Genomic DNA, 24733 nt, shown 5'->3' with positions numbered 1-24733 from the left:
CCCGAGTCTTCGGAGAGGGGCGGCATACAAATCTAATAAATAATAATAATAATAATAATAATTATTATTATTATTATTATTATTATTATTATTATTATTATTATGTTTGTGATCATTTAGCAACAGCAATCCCAGCAAGCTCCCATTGTTAAGTGAGGATTGTTGGTCATTAGGTGAAGACTTCCTGTGAGTGAATTCCTACCAACTTCTCACAAGCAAAGTCAATAGGGTTGCAAGTCTTGGTCACCATAAGCTTTAACTTAACTGAAAATCAAGGCGGCAAGCAGGTGAGTGCTATGGAATGTGGATAGGGGAAGTGCTGTAGTTTGGTGTGAGTTCAAGCATGTACAGGAGAAAAATCAGCAACTTATTGGTATGTGACCTCCTTCCCCATTGACTTTGCTGGTGGGAAGCCAACAGGGAAAGTTGCAAATGACAATCGTGACCACAGTATGTTGCAATCATTGTAAATGCGAGTGGTCACTAAACTAATTGCCTGCATTGTGATCACATAACCGTAGTATTATTGTGATGGCTACAACTATGAGGGCAAGTTGTAAAAATCCTTTGGTTCAGCACCACTGTGACACTGAAAAGTCATTATATTAAAACAGAATTAGCAGTTGTAACATGAGAGTTATCTCTACTAGAAACTAGATCCAGCGATCCATTGGGAAAAATGTCCTAATCTGACAGTCAGCATTAATAAATTCTGATACTTCTATCTGTTTTTAAAAAACCTATCTATATTATATTTCAGTAGGTGTACATCTACAACCTTTCCTGTCTTTTTACATTTGTTAGGCCTAAAACAATCATGGTCAATTAAAGTAAGGTTCAAAATTGTTATTTTTTAAAGACTATTCAGTATTCAATTTATAATTAAAGCTTTCTGATTTTTTTCAGAAAACCTCCAACGTGTTGGAAATTGTTTACATCTAGCATATGTGTGAGAAGTTCAAGAACTATTTCCAATTCTTTTTGCCCCACTCCATTTAAATCCTCACTACAACAGCTTCTGGCCACCCCCTTTTTCAGGGTTTATTTAAAAAAATTAATTGGCTGCAGCCCATTTCTGCGGAAAAATGTCTTCTGGTTTCTTGTAAGGTAGATTTATGAAATGGTATTTTGAACAAAGTAACATGAAAACAACTGGCAAGCATTTATTAATTTGAACTCAAATGATGGCATCTAAGTAACTAATAAATTAGGCGAATGTGTTTTTTGGGGGGGCTCGTTTGTTTTTTCTCCCCCTTTTCCTGCATTCATTAAAACCAGCATATGATGAAAAAGATTGATCACAATTACAATTACATGGAAGCTTGCTTTGCCTGAATGCCTTCTTGTAATATTCTATCAAGACCTTTTTAGATCTCTGATTTGCCATTTGGGACTAATTTATTTAGTTCTTTCATCCAGATGGTTAAGATCACACAAGGACCCACACAACAGAAACGGTTAACTTCAATACTGGATCCTGTATTGTTTTGCACAGTAGGAATCTTGCTGTACAGCAGAACATATTGTGTTGCTCTGCATCACTGTCAGATATAGTGAGTACCCCATCAATGTTTGAGGGCACCCTCAACAGAAAATGTACTTAAAGTGTGAAAATGCTACTTTTCTCATAGAGCCATTTATATACTCAGTGGAACACAAGATTGTTCTTCTAACTGTCTGAATGTTCAGAATAAAGTGGGAATATTATAAAAATATTTTAGCAATCAAATAAATTCTTTATAACAAACATATTAAAATACTTCAGACTTCGGTAATCAGGATACTATAATGACTAAAACAAAAAACCAAAATTAATTCAGAGAATAGGCGTTGATTGCTTACCTGAACGCCTCTTCTCGTACGGTGAGCGGGTACAGCAGTCACATGGGTTGCTCATGTCCAATCCGGTGGAACTGAGCCTAGTATTAAAAAAGCTTGCCGGATCCGCCCCTTCCCCAGAATTCGCGAATCCATAGACTAGGCTCAGTTGTGAAGCTCTGTAGTGTTCAACTCTCATTGTTAGAGGAAGAAAGGTATAGAAAGGTAAAGAAAACACATACAAGGGCGGGAAGTGACTGCTGTACCCGCTCACCGTACGAGAAGAGGCGTTCAGGTAAGCAATCAACGCCTATTCTCCGTACTGAAGGAGCGGGTCCAGCAGTCACATGGGACATACCCAATAGATGGTCCCTAGGGTGGGATTAGCTTGCTATCGTGAGAGATAACGGATTGGAGTACCCTTCTGCCGAAGGCAGCGTCCGCTGAAGCATAAGAATCAATTTTGTAGTGCCTGATGAAGGAATTTGGCGAGGCCCAAGTGGCTGCTTTGCAGACCTCCTCCAACGGGGCTTGAGTCGCCCAAGCGGCCGAGGTGGCTGCGCTCCTGGTGGAATGCGCAGTGATGTTCCTTGGAACTGAGAGGGAGGCCGACTCATAGGCCTTAGATATAGTCCCTCTGATCCAACGGCCTATTACTGTTGAAGACACTTTTGCCCCCATGACTCTGGGATGATAGGCTACAAAAAGTGCTTCTGACCTCCGAAAGGGTCCTGTGCGTTGGATATATATTCTCAGTGCTCTGGTGAGATCCAGGGTGTGCCATCTAATTGCCAAGGGATGGTCTCGTTGGAGGCAGAAGGAAGGTAGGACAATATCCTGAGATCTGTGGAACATGGAACTGACCTTGGGTAAGAAGGTGGGGTCCAGTCGCAAGACTACCTTGTCCTGATGGAATTGACAAAGGTCCTGCCTGATTGAGAGGGCAGCCAGCTCCGAAATGCGTCGGGCAGAGGTAATAGCCACCAGGAAGGCTACCTTAAAGGATAGGTACCTGAGGGACGCCGATTTTAGGGGTTCGTATGGTGCCTGCGTGAGGGAATGGAGAACCCGTGGCAAATCCCAGGATGGATACCTGTGGACCTTGGAAGGTCTGAGGTTGGCTATGCCCTTGAGGAATTCCTGAACTTCAGGGAGGGATCGGAGAGGCTGTCTGCGGGGACCCCCTAGGACAGATGAAATGGCTGCCAGATGACGCCGGAGGGTGCTGGTGGAAAGCCCTTTATGGAAGCCTTGCATAAGGAAGGAAATAATTCTGTGTATGGGGATGCACAGAGGGGAGAGACCTTCCTGTAGACACCACTGGTGAAACTTGGACCACGTGTGGTCGTAGATTCGATTGGTCGAGCCCCTTCTGGCCTTTAAAATGACCTCCACTGAATCGGAGTCATGCCCACGCAGTTCTAAATCTCTCCTGATAACAGCCAGGCGGTGAGGTGGAACCACTCCGGGTCTGGATGGAAAGAGGCCCCCTGCCGCAGCATATCCCCCGAAACGGGGAGTCGCCAAGGGTCCTGGACGGACAGCTGTTGGAGATCCGCGAACCAGGGCCGGCGGGGCCAATGAGGGGCGATTAAGATTACTCGGGCCCTCTCGGTGAGGACCTTGTGAATCACGTCCGGGAGGATTGGAATTGGAGGAAATGCGTAGAGTAGGCCTGGAGGCCATGAGCTCCGGAGGGCATTGATTGCTTCCGCTCCCGGGGATGGAAATCTGGAATAGAAGCGAGGGAGTTGGGCGTTCGCATTGGTCGCGAAGAGATCCAGAACTGGTAGGCCGAATCTGAGGGTGATTTGATGGAACAGGTCTTGATGGAGGTTCCACTCTCCTGGGTCTATCGTCGCTCGGGATAGCCAATCCGCCTGGACGTTGAGACTCCCCGAGATGTGATCGGCTAGGAGCGACTGGAGATGTTTTTCCGCCCAAAAGCCCAACTTGAGGGCCTCCCTCATGAGAGCCTTGGATCTCGTGCCCCCCTGTCTGCAGATATGGCTTTTTGTGGCAATGTTGTCGGTGAGAATGAGAACGTGCCGGTTGGGAATGCGAGGAGAGAAATGCTTCAGAGCCAGGGAAACGGCTCTTAACTCTAGCCAATTGATTGGCCTGGAAGCTTCCTCCGGGGACCACGTGCCCTGGGCTATCATCCCCTGGGCGTGGGCGCCCCATCCCGATAGACTGGCATCTGTGGTGATGACAAATTGATCCGGGCACCTGAACGGGGATCCTCTGTCCATGGCCGGAGACTTCCACCACTTGAAGGATCTGCGAACACTCAGTGGGATGACAATGCGTCGATTTGAGTTGCTGTGCCCCGATCTCTGAAAAGGCAACAGAAGCCACTGGAGTTCCCTAGCATGAAGGCGAGCCCAGGGAATGATGCCTATGCATGACACCATCTTCCCCAGAAGGGAAGATAGAGTAACTATGGATACTGAAGGGTTAGATAAAACGTTAGAAATTAACTCCACTATGCTGAGTTTTCTCTCGGGAGAGAGAAAAACCTGGGAAGATTTTGAATCAATAATGGATCCCAGGTGAGGAATGGAAGTGGAAGGTTGGAGGTGACTTTTGTCAAAGTTGATGGAAAACCCATGGTCCTGAAGGACTGACATGGTAACAGAAAGGTCTGATTTCACTCTCTCTAGGGAGTTCCCATGAATTAAAATATCATCAAGATAACATAAAATGTGGATGGGAGACGCCCGGATATAGGCCGCCAGGGACCCCAAGAGCTTTGTAAAGACCCGAGGGGCTGAGGAAAGGCCAAATGGCATCGCCCTATACTGGAAGTGCCTGCCTTGAAAAGAAAAACGTAAAAATTTTTTGTGGCATTTGGCTATAGGAATGTGAAGGTAGGCCTCAGTGAGGTCTAAGGAGACCATGAAATCTCCCGAGTGAATGGCGGCCAAAATAGAGGACAAGGAGTGCATCTTAAACTTTCTATATTTGATGAATAGGTTTAGTTTCTTTAAATCCAAAATGGCTCTCCAACCTCCGGAGGACTTTGGAACCATAAATAGGATGGAATAAAACCCTTGGCCCTTCTGACCGGAAGGGACCGGTTGAATGGCTCTAATGGACAATAGATGAGAAATGGCCTCCTCCATACGGTTACAATCTGAGGATGACCTGGGAGAAGGGCAGGAAATAAAACGTTTAGGGGGAGGAGAAATAAATTCTAAAAGAAGGCCTGTTTGAACAGTGTCAATGACCCAAGGGTCCTTGGAGGTGAGACGCCAATTTGAAGCGAAATGAGCTAGGCGACCCCCTATGGGAATGGAGGAAAGATTACCATCTAGGTTTTTTTGAAGCCCTGTTAGAGGAAGCTCCCCTTTGGAAGCGAAAACCTCTACCCCTGGAGTTCCTACCTTGGGAACGAAAGCGGGGGGAATACTGACCTGGAGATCTCTGATAGGAAGCCGCTTGGTCTTGCTGGCGCCCTGGGCGACGAAAGGACTGCGTTTTGGTAACCTTTTTCGTGGTTGGACCCAAAACCTTCTTCTTGTCCGTGGTCTCCGTGAGGAGTGGATCCAGAAGATCACCGAAGAGAAGGTCGCGCTTTAAGGGGCCCTGGGATAACTGCCACTTTTGGCGAACTCCCGCTTGCCAAGGGCGAATCCATAGGAGTCTTCTTGCCGTTGTAGAAGCTGCAATAGACTTAGCAGAAAATCTAGTAGATTGCAAGGTGGCATCAGCCACGTACTGGGCAGCTGCAAAGACCTTGTTGAAGTCTTGTTGACCTCTCAAGTCATCTGGAGGAATGTGCTGTTGAAGTTGGCGAAGCCACAGCAGCATGGCTCTGGAGAAGAAGGAGGCTGCTGCAGAACTTTTAATGGCCCAGGAATCAGCGGAGAATCCTCTTTTGAGCATTTGCTCGATGCGCTTGTCCTCTGGACGGAGGACTTCCTCCGCCTCGCCTGGCACAGCCGCTGCCGAGTGAAGAATTTTGACAGGTTCATCTGGTTTGGGAAAAGATAGAAGCTCTTCATAGGAAGAGGAGAGTTTATACAACTTTCTGTCCTTGGTAGAGGGATTAAGGCCAGAGGCTGGAAAATCCCACTGTTTGAGTAAGGCATCTTTAAACAATTTAGGCATAGGAATTACCTCATTATCCTCCTGTTCCTCTGTGAAGTAAGGTAAATTCTCCTCCGGGGGATCAGTGGAAGTGGAGGCTTGTTTCTCCTGGGCTGCTAATCCCGTAGAAATTCTAGCTTTGAGGAGGAGAGATTTGAATAGTTGAGAAGGGAAAATAGTAATTGGAGGAGGGACCTTTATTTGGGATTCCTCATCCTCTGATAAGCCCTGGAAAGGGTCTTCATCCTCCTCTACATCCTCATATTCATCCTGGGAGGATTCTGAATCATCCTGAATAGGAGCTCTGACCGCTGGGGAAGAACCCAAGGGGCGGGAGGAACGAGAAGGAGGAAGAGGTAAAGGAAGCTCATTGATGGAGGAGAGTTTGGCATCAATGGCTTTGGACAACACAGCAAAAATAGATTGGAACTCAGGAGGTAAAGTGGAAATATCAGCAGAAATGGCAGAAGAATTCCTAAAGGCCTGGGAGGATCCTGGCTGGGGGGAATCTTCAATAATATCTGGTTCCTCTGGACCTATGCCCCATAGGTTAGGTTGGGGTCTGTCTAGGTTTGGCTCATCCAGAGATAACACAGGGACCCCAGAAGGAGGCAGACTAGAGGCCTCTGGTGGGTCTTGACTACTGATTACTTGGGCCTGCACTTTCAAACGTTTTGCTGATTTGTCATGAATTTTTTGTAGGGCTAGGTCCCTTCTCTTCTCAGCCCTGGTGACCTTGGTCGAGGGACGGGCCCCTGGAGAAGAGGAGGAAGAGGCCTGGGGGATACTAGTAATCTCATCGCCTGTAGGCCTGGCCTCTCTGGGACCTTTAGTTGTGCCTCTCTTGGGAAAAGTAGCCATAGTCTGACAATTAACAGAAGACAAGGCTGAGCCAATAACTAAATTATAAGGAGAAGATTTCAAGGACTTCCCAAGAGGAATGGATCCTGCTTCGAGGCCTCGAAGCTGCTGAGACGTGAGGACAATCTGGGCAAACCCAGAGTTCGTGCCCCCAAATCCAGCGGGGCCAGCCTCCCTAAACTTTGCAATTAAGTAAAACCAAGGCACTCTGGTTGGAGGCTTAGCCGGTGGAGAATTTAGCCTGGGACCCCCAAGGCCCGCTCCCGGATCCACGCGGTGGACTGAGGCCTACGCGGCTGGCAGAAGGCCAACACGAGAGGCCTAGATATTTTTAAAAAGGGCGCGAAGGCCTTCGCGCCGAAAAAATCGCTCCGTAGAATTTCTTAAGGGAAAAGCGATCGACTAAGTCCAGGAGACTAGAAGGCGTCTCACTCCGCAGGAGGTATTTTATAAGCCCTTAAATATTTGTATACAATAATAGAACAATAATTCAATGATAAATACTTGCACCAGAACCTCCAGGCCAAGGGATTAGAAGAATCCACAAGCGGCCGCAGGAATCGTAACCGGCAAAACCGCCGGGGGAAAACGAAACCGCAACTTCTCCCAAGGAAAAAAGCCGAGCCGCTTTATTTCTTTTTTTTCTTTTAAACGGCTGGCGCAATTAGTGCAAGTAATTGAATAAAGACAATAAATCTTACTACTTTTTTGAAGGAAAGGTCGAAGGGAAGGTGTTAGAATGTTGAACGAGCATTCACAATACAACCGCAGGATATGCGAACTGAGCGAATTCTGGGGAAGGGGCGGATCCGGCAAGCTTTTTTAATACTAGGCTCAGTTCCACCGGATTGGACATGAGCAACCCATGTGACTGCTGGACCCGCTCCTTCAGTACGGAGAATATCTAAATTTATAAAACACTCTGAATTTAGTTTAGATTTAGAACAACTTAAACAGAACAGTTCTATCATTACAAGAAAGCTTGTATTATATTATCAAATTCTATTTCATATTATCAGCTTTTGGTACAGGACTTTTAACTGGATCCTGAATAAATTCAGACAGCAATAACTGTCTGTGCTTTAAAAGACAGACATAATTTCCCAACAGTAGAAAAGAAAATTGGACAATTGCATATAAAAATAAGTTGTACTTACAAAATAAAACCTCTAGTTCATGACAAACTGCAGAAAATGAATTTATTATTCTGCATCAATTAATGTAGCCTACAATTGGACATTGTAACATTCTAACCTGAAATTAGATCAGCATAAATTGAAATCAAAATAAATTTAATTCTTATTTAATTAGGAAGAGTTACAGCTAATTATGGCTCAAATTATCCAAACCTGGGAGAATAGAAGAATAGAATAGAATAGAATAGAATAGAATAGAATAGAATAGAATTCTATTGGCCAAGTGTGATTAACAAGGAATTTGTCTTAGGTGCATATGCTTTCAGTGTACATAAAAGAAAAGATACATTTGTCAAGAATCATGAGGTACATACAATACTTAATGATTTTCATCGAGTACAAATAAGCAATCAGGAAACAATATTAATATAAATCGTAAGGATGCAAGCAAACAAGTTACGGTCAGCAGCTCCTTGGGCAGTTTGAGCTTTCTGAGTTGGAGCAGTTGGAGCTTTTTTGATAACATTTTTGATGCTAGGTGTCCATTTTAGATCTTGTGATATAGTAGAACGTAGAAATTTGAAGGTCTCTACTATTGATACTGTATTCTCTGGTACTGTAAGACGTGGAAGTATGGGAGGATTTCTCCTAAAGTCTATCACCATTTTTACGTTTTTGAGCATGTTGAGTTTCATATAGTTCCGGTCATACCACAAGGTTAGTTGTTCAACCTCCCATCTGTATGTGGATTCATCTGCCAGTTGTTGATTCCCTTTAGCCTGGTAACCAGTGATATTTTTAAGAGTTTTCCACATGTTGAGAACAGATTCTTTAGCTTTTCAAAGTAGCTTCTTTTTGCTGCTCTGATCTCCCTTGTTAATACATTTCTGGCCTGATTTTACAGCATTTTATTACTTTTTCTGTAGCTGCTTAAGTTTAGCTGTAAACCAAGGTTTGTTTTTGCTATATATTTGCAAGTTCCTGGTCGGTATATATAGGTCTTCACAGAAGCTGACATATGACGTTACAATATCTGTGACCTCATCCAGGTCTGCAGAAATATCTTCAAAAATATTACAGTCAATACAGTACAGCTAAAGCAAGCCTGTAGCTTTAGCTTTGCCTCCTTAGTCCAAGTCCAAGTCTTCACTGATTTAATAGTTGGTTTTATGGTTTTTAAGTCTTTGCCTGTTAGCAGGTACAAGGTAAATCATGCAATGAGCAGTGTCCCACAACTGCTCTGGTAAAGACCAATAAGCATCTTTTACTGTTGTTTAGCAATGGTCTAAAATATTCTTGACTCTAGTAGGACAATTGACATGCTGAAAGTATTTTGGTAGCTCTTTCCTTAAGTTTGCTTTGTTTAAATCTCCCGAAATAATGGCCATTGAATTGGGGTATTTGACTTCAGACTCTATAATTTGGTCAGCTAGCGTTCATAATGCCTTGTTTACACAGGCCTGTGGCAGGACATACACAGCAATTAGTAGAAATGAAGAGAACTCACAAGGAGCATAAAATGGTTTACAGTTCATAAGTAAAAACTCTAAGTTTTCATCACAGAATTTATATATTATAGTTATAACCTGAGACCAGCTGTTGTTGATATAAAAACATAAGCCTCGTCTCTTCTTTTTCCCAGATGTTCCTACAATTCTGTCTGATCACTGAAATTGCTTCTTGCTGTGTTGTAATCTCCTCTATGTATGTAAAGACGGTGTGTGTGAGAGAGAGAGATTATAGAAAGCTGCTCCTTAAAGAAATGTTCCTTAATTTTTCGGGAATATGAAGTCCGTAGTGAGTCACAGAGAGCATTTCACCGAGGCAGCCTTCAGCGGTGCCATCTTGAATCAATATGTCCATCATCACAGATTTAACTGGCACACAGGAGTCATTGGATAACAAGGATCCACAAGCTATGATCCAAGCTTTAAGAGTAAATAAATGGAACTATTCATAATACTCAGCTTATCCAATTTTAAATCATGAATACAGTGATCCCTCGAGTTTCGCGATCTCGAGCTTCGCGAAACGCTATATCGCGAGTTTTCTACCCGGAAGTAACACCACCATCTGCACGCATGCGTAGATGGTGGAGTTTGCATTACCGCCGGGCAGATCAGCTGCTAGGCGGCCAAAGGAACCTTCCCTGGGTCTTCCCGCCGGCATGGGGGGCTTCCTAGCACCCCCCCGAACCCCCAACCCGGGTTTGGGGGGGTGCTAGGAAGCCCCCCATGCCGGGGGAGACCTTTTAAAACACCCGTGCCGCTTCCCAGCTGAGTCCTGAAGCCAAGCGCAGAAGTTCGCCTTTGGCGCTTGGCTTCAGGACTCAGCTGGGAAGGGCGCGGCTGTTTGAAAAGGTGGCAGTCGGCCTGGGGGGCTTCCCAGTACCCCCCCCCCCAACCCTGTCTCCTGCCGCCGGTTTAGCCAGGAGAGGAGCGGCAAAGTGACTTGGAGGAATGGGAAACTCAAACCGCCCAGTTTCAGCTTTCCATTCCTCCACGTCACTTCGCCGCTCCTTCTGGCTGGTGGGGGGGGGGGAGTTAGGAAGGTTCTACTTCTCCCCCCCAGCCAAAAACTCAAAGCCTGTCTCCTGCCACACAGTTTAGCCAGGAGAGCAGCGGCGAAGTGACTTGAAGGAATGGGAAACTCAAACCGCCCGGTTTCAGCTTTCCATTCCTCCACGTCACTTTGCCGGGGGAGTCTGGGAGGGAAGATGACGCGCCGGCAGCACAGGGGCGAGGGGTGGGAGGCAAAGCTCTGCGGGTACAGCCCCTTTCGGCCAAGCCTCCCCCCCCCCGCCAAGCAGCCAGGGAAGCCGAGCCGGGCGTGGAACATCGGCGCGGGAGGCAGGAGACGATCGGGCGACCGGAGCAGCAGCGCCGCCGCCGCCACGCCCGGCTCGGCTTCCCTGGCTGCGTGGCCGGGGAGGCTCGGCTGAAAGTGGCTGGAGCCGAAGAGCTTTGCCTCCCCCCCCTCGCCCCTGTGCCGCCCGCGCGTCATCTTCCCTCCCAGACAAAAAGGCCGCCCTTCGGCTCTGCAGTTCCAGCCCCTTTCGGCCGAGCCCACCCGGCCAAGGAGCCAGGGAAGCCGAGCCGGGCGTGGCGGCGGCGGCGCTGCTGCTCCGGTCGCCCGATCGTGTCCTGCCTCCTGCGCCGATGTTCCACGCCCGGCTCGGCTTCCCTGGCTCCGTGGCCGGGGAGGCTTGGCTGAAAGTGGCTGGAGCCGCAGAGCTTTGCCTCCCCCCCCCTGTGCCGCCCGCGCGTCATCTTCCCTCCCAGACAAAAAGGCCACCCTTCGGCTCTGCAGTTCCAGCCCCTTTCGGCCGAGCCCACCCGGCCAAGGAGCCAGGGAAGCCGAGCCGGGCGTGGCGGCGGCGGCTTCCTTCGGGGGCAACGCCAGCAAGAGGGTCTTCGCCCTCTTGCTGGCGTGCGTGGGCGGTGGGGAAGACCCTCAGCTGCTAGGCGGCCCAAGGAATCTCCCATGGGTCTTCCCCACCGCCCACGCACGCCAGCAAGAGGGGGAAGACCCTCTTGCTGGCGTTGCCCCCGAAGGAAGCCGCCGCCACCACCGCTTCTTCTTCCTTGCGCCCCCGCTGCCTCTCCGCTCTCTTGGGTGGCGGAGCGAAGGAAAACAAGAAGACCCTCTTCTCCAACACGCCCGGAGGAAAGCGGGGGGAAGGGAGGAGAGAGAAGGAAGCCAGGCACGAAGAGTGTCCATGAGGGGGAAGAGACCCCCGCGCCGGGCAGGCCCACCGAAGCGGGAAGAGGGGGCGTGCGCCCGGGCCTGGCTAGAGCGCTTGATCTGCGGGCGCCTTAAAAGGGGGTGTGGACTCCTGGGAGGCCTTGGCGGTGGAAGGGGACACACTCGAAGCCTCAGCCGCCTGTCATAAGCGTCCTCTGAGGGAAAAAGAAAGAGTCCGAGCTTGCCGTCCGGAAACGTTGAAGCGCCCTCACAAGCAAGAGGGGGAAGACCCATGGAAGGTTGGAACTGCAGAGCCGAAGGGCGGCCTTTTTGTCTGGGAGGGAAGATGACGCGCGGGCGGCACAGGGTCGAGGGGGGGGGAGGCAAAGCTCTGCGGCTCCAGCCACTTTCAGCCGAGCCTCCCCGGCCACGCAGCCAGGGAAGCCGAGCCGGGCGTGACGGCGGCGGCGCTGCTGCTCCGGTCGCCCGATCGTGTCCTGCCTCCTGCGCCGATGTTCCACGCCCGGCTCGGCTTCCCTGGCTCCGTGGCCGGGGAGGCTTGGCTGAAAGTGGCTGGAGCCGCAGAGCTTTGCCTCCCCCCCCCCCTGTGCCGCCCGCGCGTCATCTTCCCTCCCAGACAAAAAGGCCACCCTTCGGCTCTGCAGTTCCAGCCCCTTTCGGCCGAGCCCACCCGGCCAAGGAGCCAGGGAAGCCGAGCCGGGCGTGGCGGCGGCGGCTTCCTTCGGGGGCAACGCCAGCAAGAGGGTCTTCGCCCTCTTGCTGGCATGCGTGGGCGGTGGGGAAGACCCTCAGCTGCTAGGCGGCCCAAGGAATCTCCCATGGGTCTTCCCCACCGCCCACGCACGCCAGCAAGAGGGGGAAGACCCTCTTGCTGGCGTTGCCCCCGAAGGAAGCCGCCGCCACCACCGCTTCTTCTTCCTTGCGCCCCCGCTGCCTCTCCGCTCTCTTGGGTGGCGGAGCGAAGGAAAACAAAAAGTTTCCCTTTCTGCAGCTCCTGCCTCCCGCCCACCCAAGACAATAAGAGCGGAAGAAGACCCTCTTCTCCAACACGCCCGGAGGAAAGCGGGGGGAAGGGAGGAGAGAGAAGGAAGCCAGGCACGAAGAGTGTCCATGAGGGGGAAGAGACCCCCGCGCCGGGCAGGCCCACCGAAGCGGGAAGAGGGGGCGTGCGCCCGGGCCTGGCTAGAGCGCTTGATCTGCGGGCGCCTTAAAAGGGGGTGTGGACTCCTGGGAGGCCTTGGCGGTGGAAGGGGACACACTCGAAGCCTCAGCCGCCTGTCATAAGCGTCCTCTGAGGGAAAAAGAAAGAGTCCGAGCTTGCCGTCCGGAAACGTTGAAGCGCCCTCACAAGCAAGAGGGGGAAGACCCATGGAAGGTTCCTTGGGCCGCCTAGCAGCTGATCTGCTCGGCAGCGCAGGCTGCTGCTGCGCTGCCGAGCAGATCAGCTGCTAGGCGGCCCAAGGAACCTTTCATGGGTCTTCCCCTCTTGCTGGCGAGGTGAGCGGGCGGGCAGCGGACAAGTGGCGGGCAGCGGGCGGGCGGTGCGGAAGTAAAAACACCATGGAAAAGTGGCACGCATGCGCAGATGGTGTTTTTACTTCCGCACCGCTATATCGCGAAATTTCGATTATCGCAAGGGGTCCTGGAACGGAACCCTCGCGATAATCGAGGGACTACTGTATTCCATTATTTGGGAGTATTTCTGTCTTGAATGACTAAATTTGACTTTGTCCCATTCCGTGTTTTGATGTGGGCAAAAGGTAGGAGAAACATGAATTGTTTATTGCCGTTATTTTAAATGAAGTGCACAAAAGGGAGCTCATTTGTTCAGAATAATATGGACACAAAAGGATGGCTATATCTTTCTATATATGTTTGTTCAATCAAATAATGTAGCTCTATAGCAAATAAAGTAAAAATGTTAAAGCAATTAACTGGTAGGAATAAGGTTTAAACTAGTCTGGTTATTGACTACGCAGGAGGGTGGTATGGCTGTCTGGACTGAGGGGAAGAACGGGTGGTTCCCTGGCAGTTGGCAGCTAGCAGGATCTTCCGGTTATCCTTATCCTCAATAAGAGGTTCCAGGGGAAGACCAAAGAGATGCTGGCCATTGAATGGGGATGCAGCTTCAACTTATGACGAATATCAGCTTGCCAGGAGTGGAGCCAGAGAAGACAATGAGCCACTACAGAAGTTCCCCTGGTGCGAGAGGTGAAGTGCGCTGTCTGAAAGGAGGGGAGAAAATTCCTTCCAGCAAGAGATATTTTAATCAGGTAAAGTAAAAATGAAAATGAAAAGGAGCAATTGGTGAAGAAACAGGCTCTTCACAAAAACTATAGAAACATTTAGTGCAGTACAGTGTTCCCTCGATTTTCGCGGGTTTGAACTTCGCGGATAGCCTATACCACGGTTTTTCAAAAAAATATTAATTAAAAAATACTTCGCGGTTTTTTCCCCATACCATGGTTTTTCCCACCCAATGACGTCATATGTCATCGCCAAACTAATAATTTTTGCAAATAAATAACAAAAAAAATAATTATTGTTAATAAATAATTATGTTTATAAATATCAGGATCACTAAGTGTCTTATTCAATGGTGAGTACCAGTAATAATGGTGAGTAAAAGGTTGTTAAGGGAATGGGAAATGGTAATTTAGGGGTTTAAAGTGTTAAGGGAAGGCTTGGGATACTGTCCAGAGCCAAAAATTGTGTATTTACTTCCGCATCTCTACTTCGCAGAAATTCGACTTTTGCGGGCAGTCTCGGAACGCATCCCCCGCGGAATTCGAGGGAACACTGTATATTTTATTTGAAAGAAATATCAAAATGATATATAATTCAAGGCAGCTAATACTAAAGCCTCCTTGAGATACACGGTTGGACTATGGCGGTCAGGGCATAGACATGTCATGGTAGCAAAACTGGAATTCTGATACAAAAGCAAAATGAATGCACAAGCTATGGATTATACAAAAGTGCTGATATTTTATTAAGTAGCATAGTAGTAGTAGTAGTAGTAGTAGTAGTACTACTACTACTAATAATAATAATAATAAAAAGAAGAAGAAGGAGAAGAAGAAGAAGAAGAAGCTTATAAAATTAATGACAACAGAACTGCTGAATCATAATACTTTAGTTATTTGATACAAGAATAAAAGGGACTGGGCATGCTTTAAGGGTGCTTTAAGAGTTCTTACAGCTCACTTATGCCGTGCACACTTTTTAAAAATCTTTTTTTGTTGTTCTGAAAGTAAAAATGTATGGGTGTCACATCCTCTGACATATAGTTCAGATCTCTTATCTGTTCAGCTCTTTGGATTCTTGAGTGAACAGTAAAGTACTGCTGCTTGAAGAGAAGAGCAACAATGAAATGGAAAATTACAGACACTGTGACTCTAAAGCTCATTAGACAATGAACTCCCCAGTTTAGAGAATTCAAAACAGAAAATAGGTGAGCACTGGTTCCTTTGAGGTTTCCTCCAGTTTCCACAGTATATAAGCCACCTCTTCAACAGTTAATTGCATAAAGTCCAAAAATATTGCCAATACCTTTCTTCCTAGAGGAAAACAACTTGTTAAATGTATTTAAAAATTACATTATAAAGTAAATTAAGTTTTCAAAAAAAAAAGTTTTGGAAGAGCATTGTTTAGAATAAAAATGAAAATAGTCTTCAAATGCAAGGGAATTAAGGAAATTACAATAACCATGAATTTTGACCCATGCACAGAAAAAAGATAAGGAATTAGGTAAAGAACTAAAACTAGATGAAGAAACTCTTCAATTTCCTGAGTTTTATTGCTAACAGTGTCAAAACAGTGCAATCATCTATGCATAAACAAACCCCTTAGTGTTGTTTTGTAAGTTTGACCATGCTATTCCCAGAGTGAGATAATCAATTCTTACCTGTGTCATCTTGACAAGGTCCAATGAAGGTCTTTGTTCCTTTACCTCTTCGGGTCGTCTTCTCTTAATTCCAACTTTCTTGTCATTAAGGACACATGGTTGAGATCGACTTCGAGAAAGCCCATTGGAGCGCCTCGTCAACTCTGGTGTCGAGGCAGGTGTGCTGTTTGCTGAGGGCAGACAATATTCCGAAAAGGAAATTTGATCATGGGAACAAGAGAGAGATCGCTGGATGTCAATCTTGCCACTCTCAGAAGACCTATGATCATTACCCCAAATGTCACTTGTCTGTCCGCAAGTAGCTGACTTTCGTATTCCTTGGCATGGCTGACACCCAAATCTATTGCTAAATCCCATCTGGTCATATGATGACGAGAGAGTACTTGACCTAGAAGGCAGGCTAAAGCTTGAACTTCTCTGCATGGTTGTGAATCCATTGGAGTAGCGCTGCACGCTTCCCCCGCTGTAGCAGCGTCTTTTTTCTACAGGAGTCCAGACCTTTGATCCTATGGGCCTCCATGAAGCCCGGCAACTAGACATCTCATCGGAAAAAGAGAGTGATCGGCACTGGCGTTTGCTGGGAGGTGCTGAAGGGTTGCCATTACGGTCACTAAGGCTAAGATCCTTGATCAAATTGGTTACTGAGCATGCGTTAGCTGGTTCTCTCTGCCATAAGGAGGTTTCATCACTTTTGTCAGGCAAGCAGTCCCAAATGTTGGCACTTGGCTGTTCAACCTGAAGGGGATATTTCCTGCTGAGATCTCTCCATCTGTCATTCTCTAGTTTTAAAGGATAAAATGATATACAATCAGTCAAATATTTATTACAGTCAAAGTCCAGTACAGTTAAAAATGCTCAAAGAATACCTAGTCAGAAGTTCTAGAATAACACAATAGACAACAAATAGAATCTATGTTGAAATCATAATTTGGCAGCCTAACTGTCAGGCTGAACAACGCCTGAGCTATAATATAATGTTAGGCTTTAAATTGTGAAAGCCTATACTTATTAGGTAATAATAAAAGTACAACGGGGTGATGGTATCAAAAGATTTAGTGCATTAATTATTTAAAATAGTTATGATGAATTATTTATCTGGTTCTGGCAAATCTTTAGTGTCGCTGTGTAGAATCTAGCTACCTGTCTAGCTACCCATCCATTTGTCTTTAAGCAGCCACTGAAGATAAACTGTGTTGGAATGGACAGCATGTTATTAATTATCGGGAAAATAATTTTTGGTCAAATGTCACTATAAAAAGAGCAGCAAAGAAGGGTGTGTCCAGATGCTTCCACTTTTCTAGAATCAGAGAGACAGCCTTTCAATCAATGGTATCCCTTTGTATTTGTTGCCCAATAATATATATTCATTAGTGTTATATTAGTCACCTGAATAATTGAAAAGCATAATACATTACAAGAAAAGTCTCCAGGGACTCTTTAGGATTAATCCCTAAGATTTGTTTTTGTAAGGTTATTAATTTAAAATGGAGCATGATACAAGTTAGTTATCTGAGACCAAGAGATAGCAATGAAAAGAAACAACTGGGTATGACAGAAGTTGAGCAACTTTTGATTTTCATAAAGTTTTTTATTGGTAGCTCTGAACCCACAAAATAGACTAGAGCAGTGTTTCCCAACCTTGGCAACTCGAAGATATTTGGACTTCAACTCCCATGCTGACTGGGGAATTCTGGGAGTTGAAGTCCAAATATCTTCGAGTTGCCAAGGTTGGGAAACACTGGACTAGAAAAGTTTATAAGTATAGGTTAACAATTTGGAATAAGTATTTTGAAAGTGAGTTCCATGACAGGTGCACTCCACTTTTATTAATTTAATTAGATTTGCAATCAGCACAATTTAGATCAGATTGCACAATGCTTCTGTGACATGGCATATATCTTAGTAACTTAATTACCTCTACAAATGTCAATTTGCTTGATTTTGCTGGCTATAAGGCCATTACATACTGCAATGAGGCAGATAAAGTCTATAGTTATTATTTTTAAAAAAATATACTTTGTTAGTTTTCAAATCTTTAAAAAATCACAATACATCTTTGAGCAATTCTACATTGTCATGTATGCATTGATTTCTTGTTAATACATTAATGCATTACATATTTACAATATTCTATATTTTGTTTAATTTTCCCTTTTTTATTATCTATGTTGTATCCACCGATACCATTTTTCTCATGTGTTGTAGTAATTTAAAAACAGTACAGTCAATTTTTTAAAAAAATATTAAACTTTCTATAGGTGATTTGGGGTTTTCCCAGCACTGTGTGTATGCAAGTCTAGCTGCAGTAGTAATGTGTAGGATCAGACATTTAATGTTCTTGTTATATTGATTTTGAAAAATATTCCGAATAGTAAGAGCTCCGGTGTAAATTTTATTGTTTTTGTTATTATTTGTAGCCACTTGTGTATTTTGGGCCAGTATTTTCTCGCTTCAGGACACAGCCACCACATATGAAAGAAAGTGCCTTGTACTTTTTTACATTTCCAACAGGTTGATTTTAAATTTGGATAAATTTTAGCTAATCTCGTTGGGGCCAAATATTGGTAAAACATTTTATAGTGGTTTTTCTTATCGGACACCAATTTTGTTAACTTTTTTTTAAAAAAATATTTTTATTGAATTTTCAAAAGGACAAACAAGGGCATACAACACTAAACATTTAAGGAGCTACCATTGCTCCGCTTGTCGTAGAAGTCTAACTAATACAAAAATATAAAAACTCCTAACTGTAATCAGATCAAAGCAGAAATGCCACACATGTAAGTTACATTCTTGTTAAATTTAACTCTATATTTTTAATATTAAACTTATTAATTAAATTTCTTTTCTTTTTTTTAAATATACTTTATTTATAAATATAATGAAAAGGGGAAAGGGAAAAAAAGGAAAAAGGAAATCGGGAGGGACAGAGGGGAAAAAAAGGGAAGGGGTACAAAAGTCAATAATATACTTTATCCCATATTTTATAATATTCTGTTTCAGTTTGATTATTTAAACGTTTAGTCATCATATCTAGTTCTGCACATTCTATAATTTTTTAAAATACTTCAGTATCTTTTGGTATTGTTTTTTCTTTCCATTTCTGTGCGAATACTATTCGAGCCGCAACCAATATATGTATTATTAAATAATAAGTTTCTTTTTTATACTTTGTATTTGAAATACCCAATAAAAAGAGTTCGGGAGATTTTTTGATCTTCTCATTTGTTATTTCATTTATCCAATTCTCTACTTTGTTCCAAAATATTTTTGTCTCGGAACATGTCCACCACGCATGATAATATGTACCAATTTCTTTTTTACATTTCCAACAAATAGGCGATACAGACGGAAACATTTTAGAAATTCTATATGGTGGAAGGTGCCATCTGTAGAACATCTTAATTTGGTTTTCTTTAAAGGAAATTGATTTTGTTATTTTCCAATTATACATCCATATTTTCCCCATGTATCTAAATTTATCTCTTTGCCTAAATTTTTGCACCAACTGATCATATTGTCTTTCAATATCCAACCTATCGTTCTATAATTTAATAAGTATTTATACACATTTCCAATTGTTTTTGGATGATTTTGAAATAATAATTTACTCAATACGTTATTTTCTTTTTAAAAAATATAAATCTTTACATCTGTTTGATATCTAGAACTGATCTGCATATATGCCACCAGTCTAAGTCAATACCTAAATCATATAATTCTTGTTTTGTTCTTAATTTAAATTGATCATCTAACAAATCCCTATATTTCCAAATCTTACCTTTTTCTTTAAGATTCGGGTGTGTAATAGCTATTACACACCCCAATTTTGTTAACTTAAGGTTTCTATCCTATATTCTTTCCAGTCAGCCAAATGTATGTTGTGTCCTATGCTTTGTGTCCATGCAATCATGGGTCCTTTGACTATATCTTCCATACTTTCAAATTGCAACAAATAATTGTAAAGTTTGGAGATGATCTGTTTTATGTTGTGAGCCGCTCCGAGTCTCCGAGTTTGCGGAGAGGGGCGGCATATAAATCCAATAAATCTAATCTAATCTAATCTCCAGTGAGGGGCGGCATACAAATCTAATAAAATAATAATAATAATAATAATCTTATCCTCTGGACCTGTCAAGTTTATCTAATTGTTTGGCTTCTGTCTTGATTCCATTTTCTTCAATATCTTTTTTATAATGGGACTGGATTTATAAGTATGGCCACAAATCTATATTTATATTTTGTTTTTCCAATTCTTCTCTGTTTTTTTAATTTTCCTGCTCTATCCAGAATGCCTTTGTATTTGATCATTTTACTTATATCTATCCTGTTTGGGTATATAATTGCTTCCATGATAGATAATCAATTTGGAATTTTTATCCAATGCTTTTTATTTCACACAAAATTGTAATCAATTAATCTCTGGTAATGTAACTATGGAATTACTAGTGGGTTTTATTGTCTTTGTCCCATAAAAATGATTGCCATCCCACGAGTAAATCATGGCTTTCTCATGTTAAGATACGACTGTTATTTAAGTTGACCCAATCTCTTAAGTTGATTCTTGGCTTTTTACTTTGCCATATAAATTTTATTGTTATCTTATTCAAATCTATAAAAAAGTTGTTATCTAATTTTACTGGTAGTTTGGAACAAATATAGTAGTTTAGGCTGAATGTTCCTTTTTATAATAGCTATACGACCTATTATTGATAGTTGCAAATTTTCCCACTTTTTAAGATCACCTTTTATTTGTTGTACTAATTTGTTGTAATTATTTTCTTTTATTGAGGAGCATCTATTTGTTAAATTAATACCTAGGTATTTAATTTTTTGTACGATTTGTAATCCCAATTCTCCTAATAATTTTTCTTCTTGGTTCAATATCATATTTTTAGTTAATTATTTAGTTTTTTGTTTATTTATTTGGAGGCCCACCACTTTTAAGGAATGTGCAGGACCCTGGAGTTATGCACAGAGGAAATGTAGGATTCCAACAGATATCCAGGAGATATGAGTAATTATTCAGTCATATAAAAACAGATAGATTAAAGTGTAAAAAATAGTGTTTGAGATTTTTCAGAAAGAGAGCATTCTGCTGTTGATTCTCCTTTTTCAGAATTGTGAAGCATGAATCAAAATAATTTTCACCTGCCTATGAAAAAGCTTACCTTAATTGAAACCTAAATAAAACGTAGGTTAAGTGGAAGGAAAAAACCCACTACAGTGATCCCCCGCTCGTTGCGAGGGTTCCGTTCCAGGACCCCCCGCAACGAGCGGGTTTTCGCGAAGTAGCGCTGCGGAAGTAAAAACACCATCTGCGCATGTGGTGTTTTTACTCCTGCAGCGCTAGCGAGGAGCCGAAGATTGGGGGCGGCGCGGCTGTTTTAAAACGTCGCCGCCGGCATGGGGGGCTTCCTAGCAGCCCCCCAAACCCAGGTTGGGGGTCCGGGGGGTGCTGGCAAGCCCCCCATGCCGGCGGCGACGTTTTAAAACAGCGGCGCGGCTTTCCAATGAGTCCCGAAGACAAACGTCAAACTTCCGCGTTTGTCTACGGGACTCATTGGAAAGCCGCGCCGCTGTTTTAAAACGTTGCCACCGGCATGGGCGGCTTGCCAGCACCCCCCCCGAACCCGGGTGAGCAGCGAGCGAAGGGCGGGTGGCCGGGCGAAGGGCGGGCGAGCGGCAAAGGGCAGGCGAACGGGTGCTGGGGAGGGCTTCTCGCTCTCCCGCCAGCAAGAGGGAGAGCGAACGGCGTGGGCAGGCTGCGGACAAGCCGTTCGCTTGGGCCGCTTCCCAGCTGAGTACTCAGCTGGGAAGCGGCCCGAGCGAACGGCGTGGGCGGGAGAAGGGCGCGCGAGCCACGGGCGCGGGCAGGCAGGCTGCGGACAAGCCATTCGCTCGGGCCGCTTCCCAGCTGAGTACTCAGCTGGGAAGCGGCCCAAGCGAAGTGGCAGCAGCGAGGAGTTTGCGTGGGCGGTGGGGAAACTCCTCGCTGATGCCCGCCAAGATGGGGAAGACCTAGGGAAGCCGCCCAGCAGCTGATCTGCCCGGCGCCATCTACGCATGCGTGCCCATAGAAAAAAAGGGCACGCATGCGCAGATGGTGTTCTGACTTCCGGGTTCAAAAATCGCAAATTAGCCTGTTCGCAATGGTCGGGGACGCAATAACCGGGGGATCACTGTATACTAACCCTTGAATAAATCAATTTACTGAGAGTGCAGCACTCATTCATACTCCTAGTCTACAAAGTTGAAAAGATTGGGGACTACTGGTATAATAAATGTACAAATTATCCTCTAAGTTACTAGAAATACAAGAGAAAAACAATTGGAAACGTGAAGCTTTTGTGCTATCTAGGCCATTAGAGCCATGGTGGCACAGTGGTTAGAGTGTAGTACTCCATGCTACTTCTGCTGACTGCAATTTGGCAGTTTGAATCTCATCAGGCTCAAGGTTGACTCCAACTTCCATCCTTTCAAGGTCGGTCAAATGAGGACCCAGATTGTTGGGGGCAATATGTTGGCTCAGTGAACCACTTAAAGAGAGCTGTAAAGCACTGTAAAGCAGTATATAACTGCTATTTATTGCTAAGTGCTATCACTATTAGAAAAAGTAGTGTTTCCTATCATAAATAGTACTCCTTATGAAATCTAACTATATTACTAAAAACCAGAGTGTACATTTGGTTCTTTACGTCTTTAGAGATCCTTTCATTCACAATATTCTCCTTTCAAAAGCCTCTGGTATCTAGATTTAAGCAAGTTTACTGTCACACAAATTCTAAATAATGGTTGATTTTATGTACAATTAGATTCTTTCAAATAGCTCTGTAAAGTGTTGGCTTGCTTTCCTCTTATAGCTACAGTAAATCTTGGTCATCTGGATTTGGATGACAGTGGTTCTCTAAACTGGAAGGAGGAGGAAGGAGACATGGGGAAAACATATGACTCTGACAGCAATTTATTCCCACGGTGCTCAACAATAGTTTAATCATAAGTTTAAATATTATGTCTAAACAAGCATCTACATTTTATTCTTCTTAAGTTTTGCTCATACTGAGCACTTGAATTTAGGAAAAATATTTTTTCCATTGGAAAAAACATTCACTTTATATATGTACTACTATGAGTCCCAACCAGTTCATGACCTGGTCAATCCAGAAAGATCTTTTAAGATCATTATGATCTTAAACATACATTATTGTGTTGATTGAATATGGGCCAGAGAGCAGAAAAATCTCAAATATGTGGACTCTTCCCTCCCCCGACTTTTGGATAAAAACGAAACCATCTAAAATTATAGCTCCGTTGTAAGTTGCCATGAACTACTGATTCATTTCAACATCTCACCTACATCTGCTGCGGTTGACAGTTATTAAAGTTTTGACTTAAATTCAGCTGACAGTAGTTTTGTTGAGAAACAAACCATGAGAACACCAGCAGAGAAAAGCAACAGATTATGTACTATTATCAGGAGCGCTGGCTTGTTTCTTCTACTTTTTTCTCTCTTCTAAGAGACAAAGGAAATCAGAAGATTGGAACTGAAACTGCTTATGCATGAAATATAGTTTTAGCCATATCTGAATGGCCATTTAATATCTTATTCAGCATGAATCAAAAATACTGAGGATTATTGCACTGAGAACATTTTTTAAGCCCATACATTATTAAGGCTTACAATCAATCTCAAAATGCTAGAGTACAAATTTAATTGTGCTCTAAGGCAGCTCAGTATCCTAACAATTTGGTTGAATGAAGGGACTATTTAAGCAGAATGACATGGGGGTGTACATAGGGTGGATTCAGTTTCAAAGACTTGAATGATGAAGGTTTTAATAAGAGGAAATTCTGTTCTTAATGATGTTCGTGTATCTATTATGAATATTTATTAGGAGAAAAGCTTGCAAAGCAATAGATGGCAACAATCCAAAGGCCAGGAAAAAGAGTATTCTGTTAGCATTATATGCAAGAGGAAACAATCTCTGCTCCCCCCCCCCCGCCGCCCCCCTGTCATTCAGGAGCAGAGCACATGCTATCATATCCGAACCACATCACAATCTGCAAGGTCTCCATTTTATTTTGTAATAGTTTCCCCTCATAATCAGGCACCAAAAGAGAACTCTGGAGTCCTTCCCTACAATTTTCATGTGCTCATCCCTCATCCCATGCTTTCCTCTTTAATCATTTTCTCAAAAGCCAGTGGCCTTGACATTAAATATGAAATAAGTTTCTATGCTTGATATTGGCTGACCTTTCAAAACCATTGCTTAGATGTTTTGTTCTGAAGCCTTATGTAGATTACAGTTTTGCTGACATAATTATTTTAACAAGTAGATACTAGAAATTTGGTAAAATATGTATAGCGTAAAAGCAGACAGAGCATGATGCCATGGTCTTTCGAGACTGAAGGATGCCAATGCAAAAAAAAAATGCAGGCAGGTAAACAATTTAAATTTTTTAAATACATTCACAATTAGCTTGAGGTCCTATGGCCGTGATGGCGAACTTATGGTGGCATGTGGAGCCATATCGTAGGGCATTGCACTGCACTGCACCATGAATCTAGGCCCTTAATTGTTTTTTTTTAATTAGGGGGTCATAATTGTCCTTTTTCAGTGAACCAAGTCTTTGTGATATTATAATTCCTGGTTATTTAAGTCCTTCTGCAAAGATGGCTGCAAAGATTTTGTAATCTGTGTTTAAGAGTGAGATGTGTCTGTAGTTCTGGATCTTGTTTTTATTTTGAATATCTTTCGTAATGTGAGTTATACAGCCTTCCTTCCAAGATTCAGGTATAATTCCATGTTCCAAAATTTCATTAAACAGATCAAGCATAATCAGATCGAGTGGGTTTTGGATCTTTTTATATAGTTCAAAAGGTATACCATATGGACCAGGAGTCTTCTTTTTTTAAAATCTATTGTGCTTTTTAATTCAGTTAGGGTAATCTTTCGATTTAAGATTTTTTGTTCTTTGTCTGATATACTCAGTAAGTTGCTTTGGATCGGATAGTCCTTAACTAAATCTTCCTCTGTGTCTTCCTGATTATATAATTCAGTGTAATATGTATAGGCTACCTCTTTCTTCTTTTTATTCGCATATTGTGTTTCTCCTTTAGAGTCTATTAAAACATCTATGTTCCTATCTAACTGTTGTTACACAATTTTATGTGCCAACTACCTGCCTGTGATATATTTATGTATATTTAGTT

At 43.8% G+C, this 24733-nt stretch overlaps 1 protein-coding gene across 5 annotated transcripts in view; it reads right to left on the bottom strand.

Annotated features, from left to right (window-relative positions):
- The window catches only part of FAM53B (family with sequence similarity 53 member B), a 166020-nt gene that overhangs the window by 69054 nt on the left and 72233 nt on the right, over positions 1-24733 (bottom strand). For all 5 annotated transcript variants that reach the window (XM_070752529.1, XM_070752527.1, XM_070752530.1 and 2 more), the window contains one exon: positions 15520-16298. In XM_070752529.1, the coding sequence (XP_070608630.1) occupies positions 15520-16298 (779 nt within the window). The remainder of the gene's footprint in view (positions 1-15519; positions 16299-24733) is intronic.

Source organism: Erythrolamprus reginae, chromosome 5 (genome assembly GCF_031021105.1).
Source record: "Erythrolamprus reginae isolate rEryReg1 chromosome 5, rEryReg1.hap1, whole genome shotgun sequence".
Taxonomy (NCBI): domain Eukaryota; kingdom Metazoa; phylum Chordata; class Lepidosauria; order Squamata; family Dipsadidae; genus Erythrolamprus; species Erythrolamprus reginae.
Note: the sequence above shows the minus strand (reverse complement) of the source record. Positions and strands in the feature narration are given on the sequence as shown.